This window comes from Lissotriton vulgaris, unplaced genomic scaffold, assembly GCF_964263255.1.
Source record: "Lissotriton vulgaris unplaced genomic scaffold, aLisVul1.2 SCAFFOLD_1207, whole genome shotgun sequence".
Taxonomy (NCBI): domain Eukaryota; kingdom Metazoa; phylum Chordata; class Amphibia; order Caudata; family Salamandridae; genus Lissotriton; species Lissotriton vulgaris.
This window is the reverse complement of record NW_028243675.1, coordinates 405,210-427,173: the sequence shown is the minus strand read 5'-3', so window position 1 is coordinate 427,173 and position 21,964 is coordinate 405,210. Positions and strand designations below refer to the sequence as shown.

Sequence of the window (21,964 nt, the reverse complement as noted above, 5' to 3'; positions counted from 1 at the left end):
GTCCGGCGGAGAGCCAGAGTGGATTGCGCGCATGGTCTTGACGGTGTCATCGATGCTCACACTGGCCCAGGCTAGCAGAGGGTCATGATCCATAGTGTACGGAGGGTCTGTTGTGTTGCTGTCTCAATAGCCCTGGGTTAGGAAATTGTGCCTGAATACCAGATTATGAACAAAAAAGGAATTCCTTAAACTGATCACAATTCAGTCATCAGAATCAAGTTTCAGCACATTCCCTACCCACGGGATCCTGCGCGTCATAGTTATCTTACTAGCCAGTGAGTTACTGATACCATTCTCTCTTTTAACCAATAGACAGCCTTGTGTAAGGACAATGGTGAAAGCAGTTACTTCAGGTGACAAATGGAATACTGAAGATTTCTCAGTTGTTGAAGATTTGGGGGCAAACGACAATATATTCCCTCCATAGCTACAGACAGACTCAAAAGCATGTGGAAGTTGAGTCAAAGGCAGGTTGTTGTCAGTAACAAGGATGTTGTTATGATCATTTTCATCGTTTGAGGCACGTGGCTTACTGATAAAAAGAGGATAAACCTAATTACCTTCAGCTTTGAAAATTTACTCTCAGTGACTACAATTAGGCAGGTAACACGGTCCCTAAACACAGAAATCCGACCCTATAAAGATCTCAGCGTGCAACAGATTAGAGTGACTTCACTAGCCTCCCTTCCTTCATTCCTATCTATCAGTTGAGACGTTTTCTGGGTCTTCGGACTCCTCAGTGCGTGGGAAGCGGCCAAGCATCCCGTGTAGCACGAGCCCAGGTGCCTCTTTTAGCGCTGGCCAACAGCCTCGCCGTTCCAGATAATGACGAACCAGATGGAGCCTGGCAAACGGAGTCCAGTGGCAGTGAAGTAGCGCTGGCGCAGCCAGAATCCCAAGCGCAGCATCTAGCACAGACAGCTACAACCCCACCATCCCACATAATGGGGAGCCCAGCTGGAGTCTGGGAAACTGAGTCCGGTGGCTGTGGCAGTGAAAAGACGCACTTGCAGTGGGAAACCACGGCGCCTCTTCTAGCGAGTGCAAATGCATTTGTCCTGCTTTTCAGCTCACTTATATTGCACCTCAACTATACAGCTCTAAATGCTGGTAATAGCCGGGAAAGGTGCACCTGTTACCCACTTTTTCACCCGCGAAAGAAGTGTATGAAGAAAAGATGTGGTAGGGAAATGCTGTCAAAGAAACTATATGTTTGTATAGCTATACCAATCCTAAATATTCATTTTTTTCACAGTATATAAAACAGAAAAACGCAGAGACAAGAAAACGGGCATGTGTTTATCCATTTGCAGGGTCCTTCTGGGAGGCATGAGATAGAGCTGGGGAGTATAAATAGTTTATTAAAAATCCCAAGCAAGTCTGATTCACAGCAATGAAAGGGAGAAATTAATGCTATATAGAAGTTACACTAGTTAATGAACATGAAGGCACATTTGGCCAGTCCCATTCTCATTCAACAGTAAACGATAGCTAAATGCGCATTTTGATGAGGGGTTTCAAGATGCCCATAAACTAAAGCCTTTTGTGACAATTATTTGTCGTGCTTCTAATTGCTTCTTGTACAAAGAAGAAATTGTTAGCAATGTTTTGTTATACATTGTTTAAAATGAACATGACCTTTTCTTTTTTGATAGAACTGCTTGGAAGAAATTGAAAAGCGGTTGAGCTCCAAATTGAAAACAGTGGGCGTTGTATGCATCGCAGTTGCCGGAGTGACGGTAAGTGCTTGCACTGTAAGGCTGGCAAACAAGATTCATTCAAAGTGTGATGTACAGAGTACCACCAAAATAGAAACCTCTAAAGCCTATACAGCCATCTCTTTCCCCAATCCCTAATGTCTGTTTGGAAAGGCATCCTGCAGCATTAACCGGCTGATTGATTTTGACCAGATCATAAAATCACTTCGAGTTTGGTCAGATCAATCAATTCTTTCTTTATTCGTCCTTCCAAAGACAGGACATAAAAGATACACATAGATATAAACATTTTAAAAAATCAATCACAGCAAATACAAACTCATTTTCCGTTTAACAAGAATACAACAGCTCACAAATACAGTACTTTTTCTTGAAACTTTTTCTTGCAGCAAAAACACTTGGGTTCGTAAGTAGCAGCAGATTTATCAGATGTGGACTAAAGTGGCAGTGCAAAATGCTTGAGTTCGTAAATAGCAGCAAAAATTATCTAATAGTGCAACAAAGAGAAACATCTGCAGCCATCAATAGCAGCAAATGTAATCAGAAAAAACATGAGTAACAAAATAAGGTCTAAAAACAAGTCAGTAAATCAGATAAACATTTTAGCAGCAATACCAATGCATTCCATGCAGAAACTGATAACATACATTAAAATTAAAACAGCATACTCCTTCTCTTTGCTAAAATGCACTTCAAAAAGCTGCCAACAGCAAAACAGACATCAAGGTCATTCAGTTGCTGCAAAAAGTACAAAGCCGCTTTGTGTCGGTGCAAGAGAGGAATCAAACATTTCTTGGTAAATGGAAGATAAAATTCACAAAAAAATGCAAAATGTAAAATGGTTTGACTTGAATGTTCATCACAGGGGCAGACCATAATAGATTCAACCAACAAAAAGATCCCAGCCTGAATCTAGATAACAGATTCCTTTCATATTTATTTATTTATTTATTTTTATTTATTTTTGAAATTTATAGAGCGCGCAAATGCCCAAGCGCCTCTCGGCGCTGCGGACAACGGCAGAACTGTAGAGCAAATTATTATTTATTTATTTATTTATTTATTTATGATATTTGTAGAGCGCATACAATGGCCCAAGGGCGTCTCGGCGCTAAGTGTTTGAGTGTTTACCCTAGGAAATGATGGATGGTTTACTGATTAAAGAGCCAAGTCTTAAGTTGTTTCCGAAAGGACCACAAAGATGGACTGGCTTTAATCGTTGATGGCAGAGTGTTCCACAGCTTGGGGGCTGAAACCAGGAATCTTCTGTCGCCCCATGAGACCGTTTTTAACCGGGGTATAACAAGATCTCCTGAACAAGATGACCGTAGTGTTCTAGGCGGACGATAAGGGGTCAAATTGCGGACAAGATGTGCTGGTCCTCGGTTGTGCAATGCTTTATACACAATGCACAAGGTCTTGAACTTTATCCTGTTTCTGATGGATAACCAGTGCAACTCTTTGATGGTCTTAGAGGCAGATTGATGTTTAGGGATGTTTCCCAAAAGCCTCGCAGCAGAGTTTTGTATTGATTGTAATTTGTTCAAGACTCCTTCCTGTGCACTGAGAAACAGGGCATTGCAGTAGTCCAAGGTGGACAGCACAAGGGATGTGACGAGAGTTTTTCCGGCTTTATCTGGAAGGAATGGGAGGATTTTTTTGATTAGCTTCAGCTTATAAAAGGCTGAAGAAGTAATCTGATTAGCATGTGGATGGAACGTGAGTCGGTCATCAAAGATGACTCCCAAATTCCTCACTTTGCTGACAGGCTCAGGGGGGGAGCCTAAAGAGGAAGGCCACCAGTTAGATGACCACTCAGGTGTTAATTGTCCAAAGATTACTACCTCTGTTTTATCTGAGTTTAACTTTAGACAATTAGAGGCCATCCAATTTCCTATTGCCGTCATGCCAGCCCTAAGATCACCTGCCACTTTATGGCCATTGTTCTTAATGCCTAGAACCAGCTGGGTATCGTCAGCATAGGACGTGAGGCTCATCCCATAAGCCCGAATTACACTGGCTAAGCCCGACACGTAGATGTTAAAAAGTGTCGGGCTTAGGGATGAGCCTTGAGGTACTCCACATGGCAGTGACATAGTGGACGATTGAAATGGTCCGGTTGTAACCACCTGAGTTCTGTCAGCTAGAAAGGAGGCCAGAAGTTTGCTGGCCATCCCTTGTATGCCCAAGCCCTCGACACGGTCAATCAAGGTGGTATGATCGACCGTGTCGAAGGCTGCAGACAGATCAAGCAGTATCAAAACTGCTGTACCCCCAGTGTCACGGATGAGTCTGATGTTGATTAAACAACCAGGCCTTTATCATCCTTCTAAAAACTAACAGAGATTGACAAGATCTAATCTTCAGCAGGAGGGAGTTCCAGAGTTTTGCGCTGTGACAACAAAGTGCCTATCGCCCCAAGAGACAGTTTTGGTACGAGGTACTGTAAGATGAAATGCATTGGAGGATCGTAATGGCCTGTTAGGGATGTAGGTGGTTAGGCGATTTATTAAAAACTGGGGACCTATCTTGCGGGAAGCTTTATAGGCAATGCATAATGCCTTGAATTCTATTTGGTTCCTTACCGACAGCCAGTGGTACCTCCTAATGACATGTGAGATAGATTACACATACATACATACACATTATTTACATATATTAGATATGGGGCAATGAAGGGAGGAGTCTGTATTTGGCAATAATCCCTGACGGTGGGTTTGGCTATTTCAGACAATTCCATGATCAGATCTTTGTGTTTTCAGAAGCTCACCAAACCCGCTGTCGATCCCCTTTAACAATTTGATCTGGGTGCTCAAACATAGAGGGATGACCAAGTTCCTTAGAACAGGTTTTAATGTATTGGAGCCAGGGGATACAAAGGCCTCAGGTACAGTTTAGACAGTCTCTAATAATTGCCCTGTTAAAATCAGCTTCTTCATTTGTCCAGATGGAACACCAGGTAGCTAAAGGTGCCACATTTATAGTATCTTGGATATACTTATGACCCACTCCAAATGGAGGGGAAAATGTGGTGAAGAAGAGGGCACTCCTAAGACTCTATGGCAAAATCTGGTCTCCTCCAGCTGCATAGCGTGTACATCCCTACATGCCCATACCTTATGTTAAAATAGGAATACATTTAAGCTTATAAATCTCTAAAATAAGGGCTATGGGCTTTTTACCTATTGACATTGCAAGTGAATAAGTGGTACCAACTGCATGTGTAAATCGTGTTATTCAATTTTGTATGCAGGAATACCACGTACAATCTTCATCGAAGTCCAGACCTAAATACTCGAAGGAGCTAACCCTTTCCAGTTTTTTACCCTCTACATTCAAGCAACAGGACTTAGAGATTTTTGGGGCCAAAAATCAGGACAAAAGTCTTCCTATAGTTTGTCTCCTACCCCAAATCCTTCATAAAAATAACATAACTGGAAATGAGATTTTTTATACCAATCGCAGTCCTTGCCATAAGGACTGCGCCATCCGCATAAAGGAGCGCTGACCCAGCCTTATTCTCCACCTGCGGCACATCCGCCCCAACCGTAACTAATGTTTTCTCCAAATCGTTTGTACAAAAGAGAAATAAGATTGGGGCAAGTGCACATCCTTGGCGTACCCCTTGTTTAATACTGAACTGTTCTGAACATTCACCAGCATTACCTTACCTCACTGAGGCCGAGATATTGTGGTGGAGGAGCCTCAGAAAGGAAACCTGACCCGCGACAACACCCATATTTACTAAAATGTGCCATAACTTAGAGCGCAAGACATCCATGAATGCTAGATGAGTAGAGGTGCACATATTTATATTTGGCCAGAATGAGGTGGAGATTAAGACATTGTTTGATTGTGCCTAGACCTTTCCTAAACCCATACTGTGTTGTAGCAAGAATATGGTGTGCAATAATCCAGTCCAGGAGACGATCTAGTACAACTCTCCCAATAACTTAACAGAAGAGGACAAAAGAGATATTGGACCATAGCATTTGGAATCATGCACATCACACTTTTTAAAAACAGGCACTATCACAGAGGGATGCCAGGAATATGGGACACCCTCACTGCAAACGGAGTTAAAAACAGCAGTAAGTACCGGAGACCAGAATGCGAGATCTTCCTTAAATAAATCCAGGGGAATTCCATCTGGGCCTGATGCCTTTTTACCTTTACTGTTATCAATTGCTTTCCGTACTTCCCCTAAATTAAACACAAGGTTTTGACAAGTTAAATTCAGCTGTAATGGGGCATTCTCTGCAGCAAAGTCAGCCGAATAAAGGCCAGCATAGTGAGTCAGTCAAGACTCAGGGGGGATATGAACAGTAACTTTGTCTGTTGATAGGGTGGGAGATAAGACAGACTGCACAGCCTTCCAGAAGGCCCGAGGGTCTCTTGACATGCAAGCGCTCACCACTAGATCCCACTTTTCTTCCTTCAATGTTACCTTTCTTTTCTTAATGGCAAGCTTATACTTTTTCCTACTTTCCCTTATCACTATCGGGTCTCTAGGGTTTTGTTTTAAAGCACTACGTACTGTATTATTAGCAAGCCTTGTCGAACCAGGAATGCGCCTGATTACAGGACTGGGACGTAGGTTTAGAAAGAAGATGTTTGACTTTGTTTAACAAGATTGCGTAACCCAGATCATTTCACACATCAAATTTATGTGAAAACTCTGTCAAGTATTTTGAGGTATACATACATTTTGTTTTGTCCATACGGCAACAGATAGTGAGCCAGTGGCGGCTGGTGACATTTGAAAGTAGTCGGGCGTAAAAGAATTGTTGTACTGCACTGCAGCAAGCAAGCGTAGCGAGCGAGCCCAAACAACCTATGGAGGATTCGGGAGGGAGGGGTGCTCCCTCTGAGAACATTTTTAAAAAAGAGTGGTGCATTTTCAATCACATTTGTAATCATGAGGACACACCAATACATCAAATAAGTAAAGAAAAGGTAGACATTTTTACAACAATACATTGGGTAATAATAACACATTATATGCATGAATGACTACAAGATAGAAAAAATGCAGCAAAGAATAATGAAAGTTTCAGTTTTTAGAAGACAAAAATACTGGTACTCGATTTTTTTGGAGCAGATCTCAAAGTTTTTCTCCTTGTTGAATTTGGGCGAGAAAGAAAAAGACTCACATTGTTGAATTTGATCACACAGTTATGATGCACACCTCACAAAAGCAGAAGAAACAAAGCAGTTCTACAGAGAGTCGCAGTGTGGATCATGGCTTTAGACAGTGTGGGTCCTTAGGGAATGACTAAATATATGTTAATCCCCTTACTTATTTGTGAACCAAGATGAGGATTTAAACCACAAGAAGACACCTGGTGATCAGAAACGTCAGCATATTGCAAAATAAACCTGCCCTTTTAATCTAGGTGAATAAATGAGCAGACCAGCAAGTTTATCACGTTAACTCAAAGTTATTTTTTTTTTTGGAGTATTTTGTAATCGAGGGGTGTTCATTCATTGAAAGTTATTTTGCTATTGTTATGTTTTATCTCTATTTACTCTAGTTAGAACTATTTGCCGGAGTTAATATTTCCTGGTGTATGGCTGTCATGATGAGCCCAACAGTGCCCTCAGCCTTGGATTGCCTGATTCACATACCGCATGCGGGGCAATGCAAAGCAACACAACCCAGACACTCTCTAATCAATGTAGTAACCCCCCCCCCAACAAAAACCCCCTAAACAACACATGTAGATTGATGGCTGAGAAACAGCTGCCATAAATCCCATAATCACCATAAAAAGGGCACAGATTCCGCATCCTGGCTAGGTAAACCAGACAAGGGTCTGCACAGCAACCCCGAGTGCTACGAGGCCCCATCAATGTTGGACTGAGTGCTCTACAAATTACTCTAACTTAACAATTGCCTTGTAGCTTCATATAGTGTCTGAACTGCACATGCCGGGACAGGCTTGTGTGTGTACACTGTAAGCAAGCAGGGCCGAAACTCCGAAAGAGGCTGTGACAGGCAGAGCTGCAGGCGTTCATGGCAGGAATATCTACCTCAAACTGTGAACATTCCTACACGATAAAACCCAATGGGGTGCCGTGGGGATCCACGGCCATGTCCCGATCCAGCTAAGATGCCAGAAGACTGTTCTTTTGTGCCGAATAAAGGTTACACTGCATGACATCCATACAGTTAATGTGTAGAGCAGGTGCGAGGAGAGGCCGGAGGGGTTTAATTAAAGTAAAATAAAACATACCTACTCTAGGCCATCTCAGCTCCTGGCCCGGTCCCGATTCACGCTTTTTCTGCTGCTCTCCTCAACAGGAAGCAGCCACCCAGAAGCAGCCTCCCTCCCCTCCGCCACTCACAATGCTGCAATAGCGGCATTGTGATTGCTGCGGGGCAGGTACACAGTGCCACAGCAGGGCACCTAATGGGCGGCCCTTTTCTCTATGTAGGCTGCATGCAGCCTACATAGAGAAAAAGGAGAGTGTGCATGACTGCTTTGGTCAGCCCCAGGCTGACCAAAGCAGTCAAGGCCCACAACAGTGGGCAATCCCCTTCCCTCCTGCCCACAGGCAGGACCACCCAAAACACCTGGTACTTCTGCTTTCTCACAATGGGAGAAGCAGAAACATTAAGTTGTAGTTTTACCATTTTATGTTTCTGCTTCTCGCACTGGAGAAAGCAGTGGAGCGATGCCCCCACTCCCCTATGGAGGAGCTGCCACTGTAGTGGGCTCAGCATTTTTAAGACCCTTCTATAATATTATCACCTTTGATGGATCTTAACACAAATGTGATGAATCAAACTAAATCGATCAATCAAACAGGATTTGTATAGCACTTCTAATCACCCATGAAGGTATCCAGGTGCTAGGTTGCTGGTCTCAGTCGAAAAGCCAGGTCTTGAGTCTCTTCCTTAATTCCGCCAGGGAGAATGATGTCCGGAGTTGAAGGGGATGGACATTCCATGTTAATATATGCTGGTCCTAGGTTGTGAAGGGCTTTGTAGGGTTGTGTCATAAACTTGAATTGGGATCTTTTCTGGACAGGAATCTTGTAGAGGTTGCTAAGGTGTGGATCGATTAGGGTCAATTTGGGCAGGTTGAGGATGAGCCTGGCCACTGAGTTCTAAATTCTCTGTAGTCTCCTCATGAGTTCAGTGGTGGTTCCTGCATACAGTTCATTGCTGTATTCCAGCCTGCTGGTGGCTAGGGCTTGAGTGACGGTTTTCTCATGCCAAAGAGGATCCATTTGAAGAGTCTTCGAAGCATGTGGGAGAGTGGGGAAGAAGACAGAAGAGACTGCATTGATCTGTTGTTTCATGGTGAGTTTGCTGTCCAGGAGGATGCTGAGATTGCAGGCATCAGGTGTGGTGTGTCGTTATGGAAGTGGGTCTGAGTTTGGTGGGCCACCAGGTGCTGTTACAGGGGGAAGGCACTGCTGCCAAACAGCAGCACTTCGGTCTTGTCAGACAGTTGGTCTTCATCCTTTCGGCGACGTTCTTTATGCAGTTGTAAAAGGTGGTCTTCATGGCGGAGGGGTCTGCTGAGAGCGTGCGGATGAGCTGGGTGTCTTCGGCGTAGGTATGATATTGAGGTCGTGGGCTCTGACGGTGTTGGCTAGAGGTGTCATGTAGGTGTTGAAGAGGATGAGGCTGATGAATGAGCCTTGAGGTATGCTGCAGATGGTGCTCTTGGATTTTGAGGTGAAGGTAGGTAGGCAGGTTCCCTGGATCCCAAAGAGGTGCAGTCTCATGATGAGTGTTTTAGGAAACTGGCTCTATATATACTATGCCAAAATGAGTTACAGTGTGTATAGAGTCCTAGTGACCCCAGAGGTAGGCAGAGGTTAAAGTTAGATAAAACCTTACTCTCTATTTGTGGTAGAGTGGTCGAGCAGTAAGGCAGTATCAGAGGACAGTGTTAAGCATCTGATGTACACACTCAGTCAGCAAATGAATTCAAACACCCAAGAACTGAACTCTAGGCCAATTGTTTTTGTATAAAAAATATACTTTTGTTTATTTTTAGAACCAAGCAAGCCTGGCACAGGTAAGAATAACATATTTTTCAGTATTAGGTTGCTGTGAAAATAGAACAGTTTGATAATGCAATAGAACTTGTACTTTGTTTGATTTACAGGGAATGCAGCAGGTTGCAACACTTAGCACATACAGTACATTGGAATGAAAAGGCTTTTTAAGTAAATTACAAGTAAGTTACTTTTTACGTTACTTTTCAAACTCAGTGCTGGATACCTGGATTCAGCACTGGGACATTTCCTGTAAACAGGTAAGTAAATAATTTGGATTTCAAAACCTCCACACAGAAACATTTTGGAAGAAAATTGTCAGTGTTATCCTATGGAGGAAAAGCAGGTTATCAGTTCACAGGTAAGTAATCAACTGTGGGAGTTAAGGTTCTGGAATTAGACTCAGGGGTCCCCCAGGGTCAGTGATGCACTGTTGTTGCACCCTCAGCATCACTAGGGCGGCCGGGTGCAGAGTGTTGGGGCCCAATGTTATCCAACTGCTGAGGGCTCCGGTTGGTGGCTGCTAGCAAACAGGCCACTGAGTTGTGGGAGCAGAGCTCCTAGGGTTAAGGTCAGGGTAAATGGGGAAACAAAGTAGCACAAAAGGTGCACCCTCAGCAGCACTGGGGCGGTCGGGTACAGAGTGCTGTTTCGACGTCGGGCGCCCTGTTGTTTTCCATGGAGAACCTCTGGTTTGCAAAAGCACTGCAGGCAGGGAGACAAAGGACTTCTGGGTACAAACACCACTTGGAGAGGTAAGTTGGGAAGTTAAGGGTTGGTTAGGCACCATCAGTTTTGGCACACATGGCCGTGGGGAGTCGGGTGCATGGGTTCCTTTTGGGGTTGCATCTTCTTACCAGCTCCTGGTCGCGTTTAGGGGGGACGTTCTGGATTTAGGCTGCAGGCATCTGCTGGAGGCTTGAGGCAGGTCAGGGGTCACCGGATCTCGGGTCAAGATTGCTGGGGTGACCTCCTTGTGGTGTTTTTCTACTCGAGCTCGGGCCGGGTTTTGCGGGTGCCGAGCGGGCTGGATTCACGGTCCCTGGCTGCTGCCAGAGGTTGCAGTTAAAAATATCCGGTGTTCACAGGAGAAGCAGTCTTTGGAAGTGAAGGCAGGCAGGTCCTCCGGGGTTTTTGAGGTTGCTGGCTGCAGGACACACTGAGATTTCGCATGAGTAGGTTTGAGGGGAGACAGGTCGGTAGGGCTGGGGCCAAGTCAGTGGGCGTCTTCCTCTTGTTAGCTGAATGCACGGCTGTTCGGTCCTTCTTCTTCTTTCCTTGTTGTTGTCAGGCTGGATCTGAGGAAGCAAGGTTCAGGGTGCCCCTTAAATGCTAGATTTAGTGGTGTTACAGGTAGGTAAAGGGCAGGTCCCTTCCCTGGGGTGGGTACACCCCCTATCGTGACACCCTCCAGTGGGAAGGGGGCAGGAGCCTATCCCTGGTTGGTTGGGTCCCCCATCCTCAAGATGGAAGAGACACAGAGTTGTACTTCACCTCGCCTCCCCCACATGAGGGGTGGAGTTGGTAGAGGTGGGCACACCCCTTTCCCTCACTTATTTTTCCCGCCGGCTCCCCGCCCAAAGTGGGAGGTAGAACCAGCGGGGACCAGTTACTGAAAGCAGCAAATTATCTGGGGAGGCTCACAAAGGAGGCATGCCTTTGAAGCTTCCCCTTCATGAACCCTGCCCATCCTGGGGAGGAGACTTGGCACCTCGGCCTAGGATGTGCATTGTATCAGGCCCCAGAGAGCAGCAGGCTCTGGACCCAAGGGTCTAGATACATGTCTGGTGGTGGCAGCTGCAAGCAGCCACTCAGCCTGGACACTAGTGGTGGCTTAGTTTTCAGGGGGCATCTCTGAGATGCCCTCTGTGTGTGATTTTTTCATTAAATCCCACACTGGCATCAGTGTGGGTTTAATGTGCTGAGAAGTTTGATGCCAAACTTCTCAGTTTTCAGTGTAGCCATTATGGTGCTTTGGAGTTCGTAATGACAATCTCCCAGCACCATACACTCTTAATTGCAGCACTGCACACACAATGTCTAAAGATGGACTTAGACACTGTAGGGGTACAGGGCTCATGCACCTGTACCATCACCACTGGCATCTCGCACCCAGCTAGAGGGGTGAATGATCTATGCCAGGGTAGTGGGTTGTAGGCATGGCACACAGGAATTACTTTGTTCTGCACCGAAACACGCAGCCTGCAAAGGCAGTGTGTGTGTGTGTGTGTGTAAAGGTACAGGGCCTCTAAGGGTGGTACAATAAGACTTAGAGGTCTTCCCTGGTCACAGTACCCTGGGTACCTGTGGTACCATTTAACAGGGGCTGACCTGTATCCAGAGATACCAATTGGGTTAGTTTTGGGGAAGAATTAAGGCCTGGGAACCTGATTGGCAGGGTACCAGGGCACACCAAGAAAACTGGCATCAGTAGTCTGGCAGAAAGTGGTGTAGCGGGAATTCTGTTCTCCTACAGTACTGTGCATAGAGACCTGGAACCTCGGTGAATTAGGATGGCCCAAAACTCACCTCAGTACCCAAAATCCCCTTACCGAGCTAGCTACAGTGTCTTGTTAGTCATAACAAACTCCCAATGCTTAGACAGACCAGAACATGAACTTAGATTACCTCAGGTAACGTGGAACAGATGAACACTCTTTCGTTATATAATCATTGCAAACCAGAACATGGAGTAAATGAGGACACGTGCATGTTTGAAATATTTATTTACTAATGCATGGTTCTCAAATGCAGTATCTTGTACAATACTAGCAAACATATTATAAGCAACAAAGTTATCAGCATAGTTATTAGTCCTTAAAAGGCGAATGGTGACAGCATACTAAGATGCTGAAATGAATAGGAATTAACAACCCCTAATTCACACCCTCCCTATTTAGCATAGTATTTTATATCGTTGAAGGTCTCATTTGGGTTTTAGCAGGGCGGGCCAATACCTCAAAATCTCAGTGGCAGTGGATCACATCATCTTCCACCAGCTCTCTGCATGAGAAGCACCATCAGTGTCTTACGTGTGTGTTCAGCACAACAATATAAAACCCGCCTAGAGCCAGATTTTGGCAGCAGCATGTGTGTTATGTCTATGGAAGTGCGAAGATCAGACCTCACAACAACATTGTGTCGAGTTATCCTTGCAGCCTTCAGCACTCACTGTGCATACAGTGTACCGAGCAAAACTGATATCAGAGCAATAACATATTATTTCTCAAGTAAATCAGGAAGCTCTTCTGGGTTGAAAGCTAAAACAACAATTATGTGTCGTGTGCAAAAGGAGACAGAAAGGTAAAATGGTGTTTAAACATTTAATAAGCTCATGCTAACTTTACACAGTATATAGAAAATAATTAGCTATATGACACCCCCCCCCAATGATCCGAGCACGGACAAAATCAAGGTAAGGTAAGACCAGAACAGGGGCACAACATGAAAGCAAAGTTCAATAATACCGAGCTAAGGTAGATTTAAAAGGCATACATGAAGGCCTATAGTGGCCAAAATAAATGGTCAACACAAGGTAGTGAGGTAGTGTGGCTCACTGGTTAGAGGCGGCAGACCCGAGAGCAGAGGACGGCCCGGGACCAGGGTTCGATTCCCGGCGCGGCAGGTTTCTGGACCAGGGTCAGCGGACTTGATAATTCTCTCGCCTCGGTGCCCACTCTGATCAGCGATCACACTCGGCAACTCTGGGCATTAGCTTGCCTCATCTTCACTAACGGCCCCACCAGACCGCCGGGGATGCCTGGTCTCACCCTGGAGATACCCATTAAGGGACCATCTCTCAGGGAAGCCAGGAAGGGTTTCGCAGCGGTCGAAGCGCGGAGATACTCCCCCGGGAGTGATTCTAGCGCTATATAAACACGCAAAATTAAAAATTAAATTAAGGCCCTAAAAGTTAAAGTCAATAGGCCTGTGGCGTATAAAAAGAATTGATCGTAGGAAAAAGGCATCTTCAAAAAAAAACAACGGGTACGTGCCTAAATAATAGAAAGTCTCCGAGGCATCTCAGGATAGGACTGTATACGCAAAATATGCAGCAACAGCCTCCAACAAGAAATCACTGTCTTCATCCGAGAACAGTTCAGCCATCCAATTAAGCAATGGAAAAGAACATACGTGCTCCTCCAGCACTGGATCATCTAGCATCATCAGAGGACAACTCGGTGGGTTTTCAAGAACGCTCTGTGCCAAGAACTCATGCGCCACTGCGAGTATGTCCCAATGACCCATTAGTCCATGCATCGCTGCCAAGGCCATAATCCTTTCGCCAGAACAAACCAACTGGTGAGCAACTACGGGGCTCATCAGATGATTAAAATCGACATCAGGAGACACCGTCAAGCAAAGACACAAATCAAGGGCCCATTCGAAATCGCAGCTCAGGCAATGAAACACCGGCTGGACACACGTGAAATAGGAAAATTGAAACGATAATCCAAATGCCGTGCTTAAAGTCGCAAGCAGCAGGGTGCCATAGTAATCAAGCATCCGGTTGCGAAACAGCAGTAGGAGGGGCTCTGCGGCTCCTAACGCAGGACGGGCATCCATGTTTAATAAAACAAAATATCACCAAAACGCCTGCAGTTAATTCCAGCAAAACCGGGAAGCCACCAAACAGACTTGAAAATATAAAATGGAAAAAGCTAGGGATGACTCCAAATATCTTCTCAAATGAAGTCACGAGACCACTGCTAACCAATTTTAAAAAGTGAGCCAGGCCAGAAGTGGAGGAGGCATTAAAGATTTGATGAACCAGCTCGCTAAAATGTAACGCTAAATCAGTATTCAAAAGGGCCTGCACCTCCGTGCTCGTGTTAGCTATGTGAAGGACGAATGTTTCTCGGGCCGGACTCAGGGCCACTTCTTTTTGAGACAAAAGGGCTTTTATTCTACTCATACCATTGAACTCTGCTTTCAAGGTTGGGATGCGCGGCCAGATGGATACAGCTGAATTCCCATGCGTAGGGGGATACAGAACGTTTTTGCAACAGATGACTCGTTCTGATACAGTTACCACATAAGCAACATCTTTAATTAAACCGCAACACTCTTCGTTATTCAATAGCAAATAACAACCATTCGCCAGTAATGTGAATGTGGGAACAATGACGTGGACCGGAGTCCCTTTTAAAAAACAGGCTAAATTAGGCCCGTCCTGATTACAAGAACCATGTAACTGGATGTGCCTGCATATCAATGAATGGTCAGGGGACTCTGTGCATTCTTCCCCATTAAGATACACTTCTTTCTCGTCTTTCAGGCATCTATAAGTGAATGGAAGAGACCACGCCTCGTGGAGGAATGAGTTCCCTAATGGTTCATATCTCCCTATAGCTATGTAATGCATACAATTAGTAAACTTGTACAAGGCAAATGGCAGTGTGATTAATCAGTGGATAAGCCACGTAGCAGCAGTGGCCTCAGCTACAGAGAACGGTAAAGATTCCAACCTCTCAATGTGTAACATGGAAAATGATGCATCACGCATTGAAATCATGCGTTGTTTGTCAGTTAAATTAAAAGGGGCAGAAAGAGAGGAAACGTTCATGTAACTCCAAGGCACTCTACCAGCCTTAAGCGTCTGCAGGGTCCATGCAAATTGCATAATAGAACGCCATTGATTTTGACCATGGTATAAAACAGACACTTCATCATGTACAATGTCAACAACAGAAGATACAATATTATTCAACGTATAAATGCGGGAAGAAAGCATGTTAATACTGTTATCGACAACTGCAAGCACCTTTTCTAAATTAGCTTGATCTATTGCCCTTAAGCGCTTAGCAGCCTCAACCTGTGAAGTTTTCCAGATTTCATTGTAAATTGCATAAATCCATCTTTTAGATCTACCATTAGCTGGGCCCTTTATGAAATCATTTAAATCCACATCATCAGTCGGCTTGGATAGATGTATTTTAACAGCAGCTAAATTAGAATGTTGTAGCCAATTCTGACATAATTTGCCAACTGAGTAAGTGGTGACAGTATGGTCAGTATCAAAACGTGGATCAGGCCTGACTTGCGTAAAACCTTCAGTGAAACCCAAAAAGCGACGTTGGCAAGAATCAGAGCTTCTGTGCCACATCAGCCAACCCTTCGGATCCAAACTAGATACATTGAAGGATGAATTGTGCATTAACGTATGCAATTCTCGAGTGGAAAACTGTGTGAAATTATTCCAACCAGAATATTCTTCTAAATCAGGAATAGAAGGGGTATTTAATTTTTTTGAAGTAGCCAATCCTAAGCACGTTGTCTGGAAAATGGTAGAATTTAAAAACAACATATGATTTGGGATGAGACATGCACGGTGCAAAGCCTCAGTGCCTTGTACCTGCCAACTTTTAGAACCCCAAAGAGATTTAAGGTCAATGGTTTCCTTCCATAGCTCGTAGCCCTCTGCAGCTAACCTATCTAGAAAGGACTTCGAATACAACAATTTAGTATCGGTAAGTCTAACTTTGGACATGGAATTTTGTGTCATCTTAAAATAAAAGGACTCAGGACTTGATTGATTAAAGTCGGTAAAATAAGTGTACTTGTTCAAAAACGTACTGGAGCTGCCTTGTAATGGTGCTGGGCAATGTTGCCACTGTGTGTAATTTACAGAACCCCTTCTGGAACTCGTTTTATGCAGGAAATGATTACCAAAATGTTGAAAGCAAAATAAATCACCATAATTAGCAGATTCTAAATACAACTCTTCAGCATCAAAGGCAGCATAATATTTCAAATCAGAAAACAATGATTCTACGGCCTGAACATCCCAATCATCAGAACTTATGTTTTGTTTCACCACATCCCCCATGTTCACTCTGAGTACATTAGGGACATTAACCACTTCAGTAGGGCCATGGATCCGAAATTTAATTGCATCCCACACAATCCCATCAAATACCGGACAAGCAGTGATGTTTACAAAATTCAGGTCTCTCTTCAGTCTGTGTGCAGAGTGGGATGAGGAAAGGGGGGCCAAAGTTCCATTAAGATGCCGAATGCATGTTCTCTCCTCGACATAGTGTCCATTGATCACACGGAAAAAATAAAACACAAAACCAATTGACATAAAAAGATGCACTGAAAAAAGCACCAGCCCAATATATGTCCATGGAGGGATCAAAAAACTTTTTTTAAATAATGTGGCATATGTTGCTAGACGTGAGGGCTTTTTCGAATTCACTGAAACAGAGTCAAATGAGAATCGGGATTCTCTGGCCAGACGTGTCTGTAAATCAGGTACTGACAAATCAGCAGGATAGGCATAGTCTAGATCATCAATGTTATTAACGTGATAAGTATTTAATAAAGGATTGGAAACTGCAGGCATCTCAAGGGCCACCTCTGGCTCAGCATTAGAAGTAGTGGCCAATACAGAATTTCTCACAATTGAAGGACAGGAGACTGCCGGTGTCATACTATGAAGAATAGGCCACCCTGTGTATTTTGACATTGTCAATTGAGATAAACCTGTTTTCCTTACGACCTGGAGTGGTGGTAAAATGACTGTTCTTGTGCTCTTCACTCCAAGAACGGGAACTGGTGCTCGATAGGAAGGACCGAATTCTTTCTTGTTATCGATCTTCTCTCGAACCAGTTCTCCAACTTTGGGTAGCCAGCCAACTACCGGGATCTGCAACGCATCATCCGATGTGGAGGGCAAATGTTCCTTTGCAAGACTGTCTCTGGTCTTTTGTAGATCCTGTAAAACATTGCAATGTTCATCTACTTCAAAGGCCGTGGCTTGAGCCACGCAGTCTAGACCGTCAAGGTCAGGGACATACATCTTGATACCAAAGAGCATTTCGTATGGGGTCCGCCCACCCAGAGACCTTCTAGGGAGATTGTTTAGAGCTCGCTGCACACCATTAAGGTGGGCCAACCAGTTTCTGCCAGTGCCTATAACTCGAGCTGTCAAAGATTGCTTTAAGTCACTGTTCATTCGCTCCACTACACTATTACCCTCAGGTCTGTACGGAGACGTAAACTTGACTTGGACCCCCAACGAAATCATAGCATCCTTATACGCCTTAGAGGCGAAAGCCGGACCCTGATCCGAATGGAAGGTACCACAGGCAAAATTCCCTACAAAGACACGCAAATCTCTTATGACAGTCCGTGAATCAGCGCTGCGATGGGGCCATACCCACACAAAGCGTGTGCATGAATCAACTGCTACTAAGATGTACTTATACGCAGTATCAGAAGAAAAAGGACCGCAGTGATCCAAATAAACGCAACCCAGTGGTTTATTAGATATGTACAACTGTGTCTGAGGCAGATGCGCAGCAGTCGAAGGTTTAATCTGCTGGCAAATGTCACATTGAAGGACATAATCTCGCGTCTGTTTGTACAGTCCCCCGCAACCAGAACCTCTGTTGTAGCTGAGTTACAGTGGCCGAGACGCCCGCATGCGCAGACACCACACCTTCATGCGCCGCTGTAATCAAAGTAGCTCTGCGATCCGAGTTGGGAATCAACCGTTCCCCAACATCAGGAATTTTCACATAAGGAACCTTATCGGGACTTAAGTGGTATGGGTACTTCGAAGGGAACCCCGCAGGATATTTACCTCCCTTCTCGGTGGCAGCTACAGCCGCCAAGATGTCCTCATCTATTTTACTTTTGGACCGTGTAACTGCTGCAACTAAATATTTTGATACTGCTGATTTCGCCGTTTCATCAGCAAGCGAGTTACCGACAGCGTGGACTCCTACACGCTGATGGCCGAGAGTATGAATCACAAACACAAGTGGCAACCGCTCTTTAAGCTCAGCCACTCGGACCCAGATCACGAAAGTCATTCTGAATCCAAAAGAACAAGTTCTCATTGTAAGACTGGACACAGTAGTAAGAATCACTTACGATTAGAGTTGTCACACTAGGATCCGCGTACTCCAATGCAAGCATCAGAGCACGAAGCTCTGCTAATTGTGCAGTGCAGTCCCCTAGTGTCTGCGCGTGCACAACACTGGACTTGAACTCATCGTTCACCATGGCACCGACCACAATGGTGCATGCGGAAATGTAGGCATGTTTAGAGCCATGCGCAAACTGCGCCGAACCATCAGTGTAAATGATGCAATGGAAATCCTTCAGGGGTCGCATTGCTAAAGGAACTGGATGAACGAATTCATACTGTGAGTACTCCTGCGACCGTAATAAGGTGTCAAAAATAAATGTGACATCCTGGGATGTCAAGGACGCAGCCCATTGAATCCACCGAGGGTGCAAAGCTTTAGAATTTGGTACACTGGCTTTTGTGACTGCCTCCAAGGCAGGACACGGGGTAACAACCAACATGCGCTTTCCCTGTGACAGGGCACGTTCCTTAAGAATTGCCATCTGCACTGCCGTCAAAACTTTCTCCACAGTGGAAAAGCGCAATTCAGCCGAAGTGTACAAGTGTGACTTGTAAGCAATAGGTACTGTGTCTCCTTCATTAAAAGTCAGGTACGTGAAACCCACCGTCCCAGGCATAATTCTTATCACCAGGTTGGTCTGGTTATCACGAGTCAGTAAGAATTTAGAATCGAGCAGATCAGCTTGCAAAGACTGCAGAATAGCTGAATGCTCAGGGAGCCAGCATGATTAGGAAAAAGATGGTTGTATCAAAGCTTGATACGCTGGGCATATCCCGGAATGTATGTTCTCCCGAAATTCAAGAAGCCCAGTAAAGATTGTAATTTTTTCAGTGTTGTCAGAGAACGCAATTGTGCGCATTTCTCCAGGAAGTGAGGAGCCAATCTCTTTCCCTCATTGTTGAGCTCGTAGCCCAGAAACAACACTGTGTACTCCGCAATGTGTGATTTTGCAAAGTTGAATTTGTAACCTAAGTTGGCAAAGGTACAAATAATCCCGTTCACCCGACACCGATGCTCTCAAAGTTTGTCGTCTGTGAGATATATGTCATCCACATAAGAACAAGCATCTGGGTCGATTCCCTCCAAAAGGGAGACTATGCGGGCAGTGAAAATCCCAGGACTATTCTTATAGCCCATAGGCAAATGCCGAAATTGTTTTTGGACACCGCTGCAAGTAAAGGAGGTCCATTGGGGACTTAGAGCATCCAATCGATGGGCATAAAAACCGTTGGAAATGTCAAGCGTGGTTTTAAACCGCTTACGCACAAGACTATTCACTAGAGCAGAGCCGTGGGTATTCTGTACTTCACAGTTACGGCAATGCGAGATTAAATGCCGTTAATCCAATACTAAACGATATGAACCGTCTGGCTTGTTTACAGTAAAAAGAGGGTTATTGATTGGTGACACACATTACCAATTACACCTTGATATTCTAATTGTTCAAGGATGGCCGCGACGGAAGCCTTTGCTTCAAGCCGTATGGGATATTGAGGTTGAGGTTGTGGCTGAGACCGCAAAGGAATCCCGTGGCACGGGGACAATTTATCCCAACCACATTGATTGCGGTACACAGCCGGCGCTAGAGACAGAGCCCACTCTTCTGCAAAATGCAGCGCATCCTCTTTCGAGACTGTGTTTGCGAAACAGGGGAGGATTACCTCCTCCCCTCGCGGAGCTGCGAGCACAATAGGGTGGGCCCAGTCAGCCTCCGCAAGCAAAATATCATATGTAGACGAAAGATTTTCCCAAAATACCCCTTTTATGGTTCGCTGTATGTAACCTTTGATTAACAGAACAATTTCAAAAAGTCTATCAGGGGGAGCAACTCTTGTATCAGCTGTTTCAATCACAACAGAAGTATCAGTCGCTGTCACCTTCAGTAGTGGACGGAGGGCCTCTCTCACTATGGTAATCTCCGCCGCGCTGTCCAGCAAGGTCAGAGCCCACAACAGATTCCGAAGCCACGTTCTCACTATCTGTGGCATATCGATGCGCTGTTAAGGCTGCGACTTTCTTCTTGGCAAACTGCGGTCTCTTAGGCATAGAGCCTTCCTGCTTTTCTGCACCGTTTCTCGGGCGGGGCTGGTCACGTCCTTGCTGGCCGCCCCCTCCACCACCGGTTGTCGGGGACGATGTGTCCTGAAAGGAACGAGGAGAGTGTTGGTCAGAAGCCTGAAATCGATCAGGAGTTTTAATCGTCGCGCGATCGGTCAAGTCATAAACACGTTCCGACTGCACAGGCAACGGAGACGCAGGACGAGAAGCCTGGGTTTGTTGTTGTTGCTGTTGCTTTCCCTGTTTCTGTTTTGTAGGCCAATTTTGTTTTTTGGACTTGGGCTGAACTTCTATTTCCGAAGTTTGTCCCTGGGGCTGCTTTTTCTCCTTAACAGAAAAAGGCTTAAGACCCTTACTATTGTGACCCACGGTTTTATAAGCCGCCACAACAATTTTCGCTAACTGTCGGGGTTTCTCGGCATCGGGAAGCACCGCCAACACGTTAGCCACCTGAAAGTTCACTGCATCCCCCTTGACATTAGCAAGGATCAGATCGCAAACCACATCAAAGGTGCCACACAGGCGCATGCCCAAATCTACTGCAGACTCCGGTCCGTGATCATCTTGAACACGTTTAAGGACCGTAGACAGCACGGACATAGACGGGGTGCCGTAGCACCTAGCATAGACCGCTGCAAAAGTCTCAACCCAGGTCTCACAGTCAACAAGCTCAGGGGTCAAATCCTTCGGCAAACTTAGCCTAAGAATCCGGTGTTTTTCACCAGGAGTCAAATTTCTCGGCAAGCCAGAAAGGAAAATCATCCTTATCCTGGGGCTTCTTGCCCATTACAGCATTGACCATGACGGGACTGAGTTTCAAACCACCCTGTCCGGCCGGAAGCGCCGCACCCCCCGGAGCTCCACCCGGAAGATTACGGCCCATGTAATGCACTAATGCTCTAATCACGGCAATTGCGACTACATGTAGTCGTTGAAGTTCAGCCACATTACAATTGCCGTGTAGAGGATGAGGAGTAAATCCAGCCAAAACAGGCCAAGTAGCGCCTGGAATGGACAAAGGACCTAGCCTCGGAGCTTTCAAAGAATGGGGTAGGGCGCCACCAAACCAAACTCGATGCTGCCAAACGTCAATAGGAACTTCCTGTGCCCTGTACGGAGTATACTCATTAGGTACAGCCAAGGGAGTGTATGTGTGGAACACACCAGAATTCGCGTCCACCTCCGGAAATGTTACCCACGAATAAAAGAGTTCGTAAGGGTAAGCAGCATCCGCACTCACCACCATTATCACGGCAAAGCCTTCCAAAGGCACATTGTACATCCGCAAAT

General features: G+C 45.2%; 1 protein-coding gene across 1 annotated transcript in view; it reads left to right on the top strand.

Moving 5' to 3' along the window:
- TSPAN2 (tetraspanin 2) overlaps positions 1-21,964 on the top strand; it is a 118,941-nt gene that overhangs the window by 92,839 nt on the left and 4,138 nt on the right. The window contains exon 5 of the mRNA XM_086948665.1: positions 1,656-1,739. Within this exon, the coding sequence (XP_086804791.1) occupies positions 1,656-1,739 (84 nt within the window). The remainder of the gene's footprint in view (positions 1-1,655; positions 1,740-21,964) is intronic.